At 57.9% G+C, this 11,007-nt stretch overlaps 1 protein-coding gene across 2 annotated transcripts; it reads right to left on the bottom strand.

Annotated features, from left to right (window-relative positions):
• Positions 1-403: 403 nt before the first annotated feature.
• Positions 404-9,755, bottom strand: LOC137845478 (signaling lymphocytic activation molecule-like). Of its 2 annotated transcripts, none has more exons than XM_068662678.1 (7): positions 9,642-9,755; positions 6,677-7,003; positions 6,068-6,349; positions 4,993-5,085; positions 3,297-3,373; positions 2,657-2,824; positions 404-2,579 (listed from the first exon to the last, which is right to left on the bottom strand). In XM_068662678.1, the coding sequence occupies exons 1-7, from the start codon at positions 9,691-9,693 to the stop codon at positions 2,523-2,525; spliced, it is 1,056 nt and encodes a 351-aa protein (XP_068518779.1). In that variant the 5' UTR covers positions 9,694-9,755; the 3' UTR covers positions 404-2,522. The 2 variants fall into 2 exon arrangements, with proteins under 2 accessions (XP_068518779.1, XP_068518780.1); XM_068662679.1 differs by having other exon boundaries at positions 9,584-9,737.
• Between the last annotated feature and the right edge of the window lie 1,252 nt (positions 9,756-11,007).

The raw sequence follows: 11,007 nt of genomic DNA, 5'->3' as shown, positions 1-11,007 counted from the left end.
GTTTGGGGGATTTCTCCATAACGGGACCTCGCAGGCGCTTCCTGGCTTACCTGCTGGAGGTGGCCCTGCTTTAAGCCCCATTTGGTCAGTTTTGGGATGCCCGCCCGTAACATCACCCCCGCTGTTCCTCAGAGGGGGCCCAGGGGGGTCCCCAATGGAGCTGACACCACCACTGCAGCCCCCAGAAGCCCCCCTGCCACAGCAGCCCCCTCCTGAAGGACTGCACCCCGCCAACTACCCCACCCTGGGGCAGTTCTTGAAGAAGCACAGCCCAGGGGAAGGAGCCAGGCAGCCGGGGCAGGATTTTACCCCACGGGATATTCCCCTACCCCCTGGGGCAGGGAGGAGCAAGGGGCAGCAGAGACATGGAAAGGCTGGGAGTGAACTGGGATGAAGAGGAGGGTGAGGGATTTTTTTTTTATTTAATTGTTCCTCACTATCCTACTCTGTTACCAAGTGGTAATAAATTAATTTTCCCCCAGTCGAGTCTGTTTTGCCCATGACAGTGACTGGTGAGTGCCCCCTGTCCTTGTCTCAGCCCAGGATAATTTTCCAAGTATTTTCTGCCCCCGTTCTGTTGAGGAAAGGGTGTGAGAGAGCAGCTGGGTGGGCTCCCTGCAGCCAGCCAAGGGGATCCCACTGCCTGACACCACACAGCAGTGTCCAGCCCGTCACGAGGAGGAGTAAGGTGCAAGAAAATCCCACGGAATATGCACAATGGAAACCAAAACAGAGAAACACAATTTCCAGGCAGTGTGGCAACCGTGACAAAGTGCATGGTGGTGACAAGTGTCCCAGAAACCAGCCCCGAGGGAGCAGGGGGCATCGCGGGTCGGCACTGATGGACCCACATCATCCTTTGTAAGGGACGACGAGATCCAAACTCTCCACCCCCAAAAACTGTCCAAGGAACACGTCCGCCGCCAGGACTTCCAGGGTGCAGCATGACCCTGGTGTCATACTGAAATTCGGGCGAAGGAAGTGAGCTGGCGATGTCTGGCTTTAAAATAGTGCTGGTTCCTCCACCTTGGCAAGGGAAGGGGTTTCAGCTGCTCGCAGGGGCTGCCACAATCCTGCCCCGATGCGGTGCTGCAGGAGGCTGGGCGAGGAGGCAAGAGCTGGGTAATGAGATAAATCAGTCCTGCAGGGTAATTAGCCCCTGAACTGCATTACAGCTGAAGAAGTGCTCTTGGACCAGCATTGTTGCTCAGTACCAGAGGAAGAAAATCATGAGCAATCTGTTAAAAACAACCCAACAGGAAAAGCCACCCACAGCCCCCTGGGGTCATCCCACTGTCACCAGCAGCCACGTGGGTCTGCAGCACCAGCACCGCCCCCCCTGCAGTTACACTGCCTGGGTTCTGGGGCAACATCACCTTCATCACCTTTTTTTTTTTTTTTTTTTTTTTTTTCACCATTCTGAGCATTTTGAGTCCTCTCGCGCTCCACAGGTGGGCAGTGGTTGCACGTCGCAGGGTCAGAGCTGTATTTCTGCAAGGCTGAACGAGAGAGCAGCAGGCTGCACCCTGCCAGGCACAGAAATCGGGGATCTGGCACCATTTTAGGGGCGCAAAGTGAAGCGTGACTTTGCCCTTCTCTGGACCTAGACTCCCGGTGGGAGTGACAGCTTTGCGAGCAGTCTTTTCCAAGGAAGCAGCTCAGCTGATCGGCTGATGTAAGACAAGGAGGAAGCTCGGGACGTGCGAAACACCAAATCATCTTCTCGCTGCCAGCACCTGATCCAGCTGCAGCCTGGCGCGTGCCTCCCACAAACCTTTCTGAAAGGAACTGGAACTTTTTTTTTTTTTTTCCCTGCAGCTGCACATGAGATCCGACGGGCTGCTGGGTTCGAGATCAGCTCGGGCTGGGAGCGTTGGTGGTCCTGGGGGGGGGCTCCCGGACACCCCCAGCACCCCGCTGCTGGATGCTGGCTCAGCCAGAAGTCCAGCTCTTGGAAGTGGCCGTGGGCGAGCAGTGCCGGGTGCCCTGCCCAGCGTTGTGCAACCCAAATTTCTGCAGCAGTCAGACCCAACCCCGTGCCTTGTGCAAGCTGCCACGGAGCAGAGATTGAAACCCTGCTTGCAATTTGTTTTTTCTTTTGGTGATTTGTCTTTTTTTTTTTTTTCCCCCTGTGTCGCCGGCCGTGGGCTCCCTCTAGCGAAGCCGGGGCCGTGGGCTGCAGCCATGGGGTCCCACAGCCTCCCCCGGCCACGTCCTGCCTCGTCCCCGGGGGGCTGCGGGTTGTGGGGTCGCATCCAGCTCCTCTCCTGGTGCTCAGCATCTCACCGCTGTCCCTCACCCCCAGCCCGCAGCGATTCCTTTCCACGCTCCAGTCCTGCGCTGGGCTCTGCTGTTCCTCGACGCCAGATTTTTCAGGGCCGGGAGCAGCTTTTTTGGGTGCTGGAGGGGCCTGCCCTATTTGGCAGGGCTGAGCGGGATCCCCCCAGCCCAGGATGTGGGAGCTGGTCGTGGGGTGTGGATGCCGGGGGTCTCGGGGCCAGGCTGCTGCCGCGCAGGGGGGCTCAGATCTTGGGCAGCGTCACGCTGGCGTAAACCGTCATGGGCTCCGCGTCGGGGCTCTGCTCTCAAGGAAAGAAGGAGGTGAGTAAGGTGCCCAAATTGGGATGCCCAAAGTGGGGATCTCGCGTTCCCTTACCTGTGAGAGGGGCGAGCAGCCCCGTGGGGTGGGCGGCTCTGCCCGGGGGCTGTGCTGGATCCGGCCGGGGGCCTGGGCTGTGTCCGGGGGCAAACCGGTGGCTGCGGCGTAGATGGTGGTGCAGGAGGGGTGCTCCGTGCCGGGGGGGCTGCAGGGGATTTTCTGCTTCTGTGCAGGGAGCAAGGGGTGAGCGGTGCCAGACAGGTCGCTGCGGGGGCTCTTCCCTCCCTTCAGCCCTGCAGGACCCCAAATCTCATCCCGGAGCAGGATTTGGGAAGGGAAAACTTTTCCCCCAGAGCCACCCCCGGGATGTTAGGGGCTGGGGAAGCTGCAGCACCCAACCTTACTCCCAGAAAATCCCAAACTAAGGTGACCAGGATGGTTCTTGGGACCTCACCATGCTGGAGGGTGACACCCAGGGGCCCACGACCCCCCCAGTCCCACCATGGGCATGATCTCGCCACCTCCCTGGCTCAGCCCCCACCAAATGCATCGACACCCAGTGACCAAAGCCCACTCGTGGCAGAGCCACGAGCGCACACCCAGCACAGCTTTGGGGTGCTGCTGCCTTCCCTGCTGCCCGCACCCAGGCTGCAGCCCCCCAAGCATCTCCCCCCGTGCCTGAGCTGGGCTCTCTCACCTCCACCCGCTGCACTTGGGAGTAGATGGTGCGCACCTCGTTGTCCTCGGGGAGCGGCGTGTGCTTCCGCAGCCGGCCTGCCAGGGGAGACAGAATCACAGAATTGTCTAGGTTGGAAGAGACCTCCAAGATCACCGAGTCCAACCTCTGACCTAACACTAACCAGTCCTCCACTAAACCATATCGCTAAGTTCAACATCTAAATGTCTTTTAAAGACCTCCAGGGATGGTGACTCCACCACTTCCCTGGGCAGCCCGTTCCAATGCCTCACAACCCTCTCGGTAAAGAAGTTCTTCCTAATATCCAACCTAAACCTCCCCTGGATCAACTTTATCCCATTCCCCCTTGTCCTTTCAACAGGCACATGGGAGAACAGACCAACCCCCACCTCGTTACAGCCTCCTTTGAGGTATCTGTAGAGAGCAATAATGTTGCCCCTGAGCCTCCTCTTCTCCAGGCTGAACAAGCCCAGCTTCCTCAGCCGCTCCTCGTAGGACTTGCTCTCCAGGCCCCTCACCAGCTTCGTCGCCCTTCTCTGGACCCGCTCAAGCACCTCGATGTCCTTCTTGTAGCGAGGGGCCCAAAACTGAACACAGTACTCGAGGTGCGGCCTCACCAGAGCCGAGTACAGGGGGACGATCACCTCCCTAGCCCTGCTGGTCACAGTGTTTCTGATACAAGCCAGGATGCCGTTGGCCTTCTTGGCCACCTGAGCACACTGCTGGCTCATATTCAGCTGACTATCAACCAATACTCCCAGGTCCTTCTCTGCCTGGCAGCTTTCCAACCACTCATCTCCCAGCCTGTAGTGCTGCTTGGGGTTATTGCGCCCCAGGTGCAGGACCCGGCACTTGGCCTTGTTGAACTTCATGCAGTTGACCTCAGCCCATCGGTGCAGCCTATCCAGATCCTCCTGCAGAGCCTTCCTGCCCTCGAGCAGATCGACACACGCACCTAACTTGGTGTCAAACTTACTGAGGGTGCACTTGATCCCTTCATCCAGATCATCGATAAAGATATTAAAGTGGACTGGCCCCCGTACTGAGCCCTGGGGGACTCCACTAGTGACCAGCCTCCAACTGGATTTGACTCCATTCACCACGACTCTTTGGGCCAGACAAAGTCACCACGGCGCCGCAGGACAGCTGCTGGGGACCCCCCTCACACCCTGCTCTTGACCCCAAAACATCACAAGGTACAGCCTCGGTGTTTCCCCAGCACTGCAGGGCGGTGGGCTCAGCACTGCATGTCCCCAGCACGGTGAATTTGTCCCTTCGTGAATTTTGCCCCCCTTTGTGAATTTGTCCCTGCACAGGGGGCAGGGGAGCAGGGTGGCCGGCACCCTCATCGAGGTGTCTGGGGAGATGATGCTGTCACAAATTTGGGCTGGGATCATGCGTTTCCCCTTGAAACCACGTGATGTGATCACAGAAGCATAGCATCCGGGTAAAGCACTCGAGATGTGCTAGGTGAAGCAGGTACATACATATATATAAATATATATTTCTTTTTTAAGCTGGTTTCCTTCCTGCCTTTCATCCCGTGCTTCGAAAGAAGCAGGTTTCGCTCCCTCCCCAGCACCACGGACCCCAAGATGAGGTACTGCAGGGATCAGCCTGGCTGGGGGGGGCTGTGATCCCCTCCTGTCCCCCCCAAACACCTCCCGTGCCCCCAGCTGCACTCCCTGACACTCACCCACGTATAAGGCAGTGAAGACCCCGACGAGACCCAGCACGAGCACTACGGGCACCACCACCAGCAACAGGTTCAGCCCCGGACTGGCACTCCCTGTAGTGCAGAGAGGGGAAATGGTCAACACCAGCCCCTCAACAGAAAAACCTCCCCATTTAAAACCATCCTGGGTCTTGTCATCTACATCTGAGGCTGATTTTTCGGTAGAACAGGAAACGAGGGGCAGGAAATGCTTTCTTTTGAACTCGGCTTTCAATAAGCACCTCCAAACTGCAGCCGTCAGCGAAAAAAGCTGCTGGGGGCTAGATCGGGGCCAGATAAGGCCCTAAATACTGCTCTGGTGGCTTCGCAGGGATCGGCAGGGAGACAGCCTCTGGGTGCTGCAGGTGCATGGGAAGGGGGCCCGGGGACAGAGCTCTGAGGGTGGCACCGGGCTGCCACCACCGTTAACGCATGTGGCACAGGGGTGTCCCCATGTGCAAGGGGCTGGGGGGACGAGGGGGCACAAACACGCCCGAAACCCTGGCATCATCTCCTTTTGGCATCTTCTTTTTCCAGTCAAGGCCCGGAGACGCCACGGGGACGTTTGCTGGGCACAGGGTGCTGTGAGAGCCCCGGAGTGGGTCAGCACCACAGGGAGGTGACTTCACACCGTGTCCCCAGGGAAAGGGGCAGCCGCTGCTTCCCCCAGCCCCAGCAAAAGTCCCAACATCACGAGGAAGGGCAAGAAAACCCCAGCGAGAGAGAACACGGCTTTTGCCCCGAGAACCTCCGAAGGGGAAGTTGTCACCGAGGTTTTTTTTTCAATCCTCCCCGGCCCTCCCAGCGTGGAAATCGCATGCATTGAAAATGAGCCTTGGGCACCGGGGCGCAGCGAGTGCGGGGACGAGACCCACGGCTCGGCGTTTACGGGAAGGGCCGGGCAGCCCTGAGCAGGCAACGCTGCGGCCGCTTTTCCTGCAAAAGGCTCCTCTGAGGCTGCCGAAAGCAACGTGAAAAAAAATCCCCTGCAGAGCCAGAGCGGGGCTGGAGGTGGGAAAGAGCCGGGTCGGCGGCTGTAGCATCCCTGGGGACTCACCCCACTGCTCGAAGCTGCAGGCGGAGGAGTTGAAGGTGACGGTGCTGCTGCTGACGGGGTTGCTGGCGGTGCAGGCGCAGGCCAGGCTGGTGGCGTTGAGGTGGTAGGAGAGGTGCAGGAGGCTGCCGTTGTGGGCGCAGGGCGACGAGGAGCTGGCCTCCAGGCCGGTCCAGCTGTAGGACACGTTGTCCCCCCTGGCCGCCGTGCAGTTGAGGGTGACGGTGCAGCTGTCGTTGGCCAGAGCCCAGCTGAGGACCTGGATGTCGGGATCGGACACCGGCTCTGGGTGGGGAGAGGGGACAGAGGCTCGTTTCTGGGGAAGGATGGAAATGCCGCCTCGTCCCCTGGCCTGGGAAATCCCACCAACCTCCCCTAGCTCCTAGGGAGGTGGGGAGAAATCGATCTGGCCCCGGGCCTGCTGCGGCCTCTCCAAACAGGGACGAGGTCTGCATGTACCCAAATACTCCTGGGGATACCAGAGAGGGTCCTGGACATTATGGGGGGCATCTCTCACCAGCCCCACACCCCACCCCACTGCTGCCCACCTCCCAGACCCGCTCCCAGCACCTCAAGAGGCCATCACGGCCCTCCAAAACCAGTGCCTCTCACCATACACTTCCAGCTGTATCTGCCAGACCTTCTCCTTCGCGTCCTTGCTGATGATGTACTCGTAGAGCCTCTGGTCCTGCCGCTTGGTGCTGAGGATCTCCAGCGAGAAGTTGGAGGAGTGGAAGTGGTTCTGCCTCGGAGCGTAGTTGGTGTAGTTTCCATTCATGTACTTGAGCAGGACTTCCTTGCTATGCGGGTCCGATGTGTCCCGCTTCCACGTGGCCATCCCAAAGCTCTGGGTGAGGTTCTGGAACTCCTGGGGGATCCACAGGACCGTCGCCTTCCCCAGCGTGCCCAGCACAGTCTCCCTCGTCCCGCGGCCCATGCCTGGGAGGAGAGCAAGGAGAAGGGCTGACGCAGGCAGAGATGCATGAGGACACCCCAGAGGGCTCACAGAAGCTGCGCCCTCCCTGGTGCTGCTGGAGAACAGATGCCACCCGAGCTGCACGAGCAGGGAACGGTGTTGGACCCACCCTGGTAATCTGGAGATGGCATCTGCTCAACAATCTGCTCAGCTGCTTTACTGAACTGCATTTTCAGCCCGCCTGAACCCTTGCTCGTGCACCACATCCTGCGTCAGCGACTGCCATGGCTCTCAGGGTAAGAGGGAACGCAAGTGGCTCCGTGCCCCAACGTCCCTGCGTGCTCCCAGCTCACAGGGACCCCTTCAGCACCCACCGGAGCAGGGCCACCTCGAGCAGGGGAAGGCGATTGTGGCCCTGGTCCCATGGGGAGGTGATGCCCATGGGGTGGCCGGAGCACCCTGGAGCAGCCTTGGTGACACCAGGGTCACTTGGATGGAAGTGATGCTTGGTGGCCCTCGGCCAAAGCCTGTGGCTGGGTGTGCATCAGGGCACGCGCCCCCCTGAAGTGCTGCAGCTACAGAAACCTCCCTGGGGAGATTTCTTTGAGGAATTGCAGGAAATGCAGCCCCACAGGCTGGCTCTCCCTTCTCCTCTCACCCAGGAGCTAGTAGGCAGTGAGGAGACGAGGTGGTCCCACGGTGTCTCTTGGGTGTCTCTTGTCTCTCACCAAGAGCAGCTCCAATGATGGTTGGCGCATGCACCCCAACGTACCCAAAAGCATCCTGCCCGCCCATCTGTCCTGGGAGAGGCGCAGCTCAGGGCTTCTACCCTTCTACCCAACCCTTTCCTGCTTCAGTCTGTGACCCCATGATTCACATCTGCCCACAGCCTCCGTGAACCCTGAGCTTGTTTTTGTAGGAAATAGTGCGGAGAACGATGCCAGCTCAGCGCCGCTCGCTGCTGGAGCACAGAGGGGACCCGACCATGTCACCCCCATGTTTCCTATCCACTTCTTTCCATTGAGGCTTGTCCCAGAAGGGAAAAGGAAAGTGTGGGACTCGCTGCAGCAGAGCAAGCCTGGTGGGGCCCAGATAAGCCCAGTATCCGCCTCTCCTGCTGCATACACATTTCCAGTAAAAACCACAAGAGAGCTCAGAGCGACCGTTTTCCTCACCCACCATCCCGAGTACATGCCATCACTTATTTTTTCCCCCTCTGTGGCACAAAACACAGCAGCTTCAGAGCTGTCCCTGTGAATTACGTCTCCACGGCGCCGACCCAGCCATGCAGACACGGCCGTTATCCCGCAGAAATGCCGAGCCCCGGCTGACCCAGCAGCTGCCACGTTTACTGTAAAGCCCAGCACGGAGCTGGATGTTGTCTTTTCTTGGCGGCCTGCAGCGCGGCAGTTAAGCTCCTGATTAATTACCGAATGGAAAAGCCCTTTTTGCATCACGTTAGAAAAACCCTCTGCCCCGGCAAGAAGCAGCTCCCGGGGAGAGGAGACGTTTCCCCATGGGGAAGGCGGCTCGGCTGGAGCAGGGATGCTGTGGGAGGGATGCGAAGAGGGCCAAAAGCATCCGCACAAACCCAGCTGGAGGGGCTGGAGGAACACAAGCGACGTGAAGGGTCCAAAGCAGCCCCTGCATCAGGTATTGTGTTCGTGGGACTTTCGGCACGCTGGCCGGACAGAAAACCCCAGGGAGATTTCAAGGGCAGGTGTTCTAGTAACAGTGAGCCAGCAGAGTTGAGCAGAAACCCCAGCTCCACGAAGCTGCCGGTTTCCTGGACGAAGCTTTCGGTTTGTGCCCGGCGAGGACACAGAGGGCTGCAGGGGGACACAGTGTCCCCCAGGGATGGGGACACTGGGCTGGCACCAAAAAGGGGGTTGGGATTTATCACTGATCTCCCTCTGCTCGGCTCGGGGGCCCCGGCTCCCCCCAAACTTCTGCACAGGTTTAACACTGAACTTTTCTCAGCACCCTCCCGCTACGTGCTGCAGCCCCTGGAAAGGAGGACCCCGCGCCCTGGCACTGCCCCGACCCCTCCTGAGTTTTCTGGGTGTCCCCCGACCCTCTGCACCACGGGGACTGCGGGTGCTGGACCTGGAGGGGTCTCAGCGCCCAGCACAGCCGATCCAGAGGGGTTTGAATCATCCATTTTTAAACAGAAAGCGACAACGTCCCCAGACATCACCCGCTCCCAATCCTACACGTTTTATTGCTGCGGTACAATCTCCCAGCCCACCGGCACCTCAAGCTGAGGTAACCCAAGATAAAATCTGCCAAAATCTGCCAAATCTACTACACACCTCCCGTACCCAAGCCCACATCTGGTAGCGAATGATTTGCTCGGTGCTGTTAATACCTCGTTAAAACACACACAGAGTACTTCATTGCTGCAAATACACTTTCCCCATCACCATCTTTGCCCCTCCAGCCTCTCTTATTCACTCCTCCCTCGGTCTGCCTGGTAGGAGCGTATTAGGGATGCACGGCACATCCAGCCTGGAGTTGTGAGTCATTTGTCTTCCAGATGAATATTTATATTTATCTGCCTGCCCACCCAGCGCACGGCTCCCAATTTCTAAAAGCCCCAATACCTGACGATCCCCAAACCATCCGAACCACGTATTTTGCAGGTAGGAAGGCGTTATGTACCCCAGACACGGCAGAAGGAGACGACCAGCCAGAGACACACGCTGCAGCCCATGCCTCGCTTCACGGAGCTGCTGCCGGAATGAAGCTAATATCTGCTGCCGGGCTCATTATAAGAACAGGTGTACTCAAATCAGAGGCACTGCTGTGGGCCATGTGTTTCCTGTTTTTTTCAGCAGAATGACTGTTTTTCTTGAGTGGAAACTATTCAAAGCGTAGAGTCACTGCTGAATGCTTCACTGGAGAGCACCAGAGAGACTTGCAAGAAGGACCCAGACCATTGATTTATCGTTTTCACCAGAACTACATCATCCAGCCACAGGTCCTTAACCCAAACCCAAAAGAAGAGGAAACGGCCAGTAAGAAAATTATTTCATGTACGGTAACAGCTTCCTGGGGCTGCCCGGCGCCTGTGAATGCGGTGGAGGGGAAAAAGGAGGTGAAACGAGCGGATCCCACACCACAGCAGCCACAAAGCTCAGCAGGGCCCCTCGCTGCAGGAAAAACACTGGATATTTTGGGATTAGCCCACTCTGGACGCACGGGACCCTTGGTGGTTCCAGCCTGCAGCTTCAGCTCCATGGCCTCGCTGCAAGCAGGAGCAGAGGTGGCCTTTAACACCCATCGAGGAGAAGCCCGATCCTTGTTTTCAGGCTGAGCATCTTTTGGCCCCAGTTTGCTCCTGCACCGCTTGACCCCATCCCCACGGGCCCAGCTCAGCCAGGACTTGGGGACGGGGACAGTCCCCGCTCCTGTGGGTGCCCCCCATGTTGAAGGAGCAGGGAGGGGACATGGATGGAGCAGGGACCACGCTCAGTGAGCATCGGAGATGGGGAGCGTGGGGAAAACACCGCCCGCACGTTCCATTGCTGGGAAGGGGTGAGAAGAGCTTGGTTGTTTTTGTATTTTTAGTGGAATGAATTATTCATCTCCGCCGTTGCTTGGCCTGCAAAGCGTTGCTGCTTTACAATGGGAGAAGGTTGTTTGTTTTGTTTTGTTTTTTTTTCCTATTGCTCTTTTCACGTTTTTCTTACTTTTTCTCTCCTGGTTTGCAGAAGAGAGCAGAGGCAACAGCATAAAGCACAAATTCCTCCGCTGGCTTAAAACAGACCAAATTTAAGTGTCAGGATGAAATAAAAGCTGAATTTATGCGCTTCACCATTTTTCAGCGGAGCAGAGCTCTGAGTGCTCCACGACTTTTGTCACCAATAAATTATTTCTAACACTAAAAAGCAAAGTTATGCCTAAAACCACACCAAACCAGCCGGTGCTCCCTGGCGTCCTGCCGGGCTGTTCCTTCCCACTCAGAAAGCATCTGTCTGAGAAAGCAAGGCCTTTCCCAGGAAAGGGGAGAGCTCAGCAGAGGTGT

This window comes from Anas acuta, chromosome 28 (genome assembly GCF_963932015.1).
Source record: "Anas acuta chromosome 28, bAnaAcu1.1, whole genome shotgun sequence".
Taxonomy (NCBI): Eukaryota; Metazoa; Chordata; class Aves; order Anseriformes; family Anatidae; genus Anas; species Anas acuta.
The sequence above is the reverse complement of the archived record's forward strand: the minus strand, read 5'-3'. Positions and strand labels throughout refer to the sequence as shown.

Excerpts from the sequence above, each read along its gene's own strand:
- LOC137845478 (XM_068662678.1), bottom strand. The coding sequence starts at position 9,693 with ATGGGCTGCAGCGTGTGTCTCTGGCTGGTCGTCTCCTTCTGCCGTGTC. Across the intron at positions 2,825-3,296 it reads CCCAAGTGCAGCGGGTGGAG|AAGCAGAAAATCCCCTGCAG; the intron begins GTGAGAGAGCCC and ends CTCCCTGCACAG. Across the intron at positions 2,580-2,656 it reads GCTGCTCGCCCCTCTCACAG|AGCCCCGACGCGGAGCCCAT; the intron begins GTAAGGGAACGC and ends CCTTGAGAGCAG.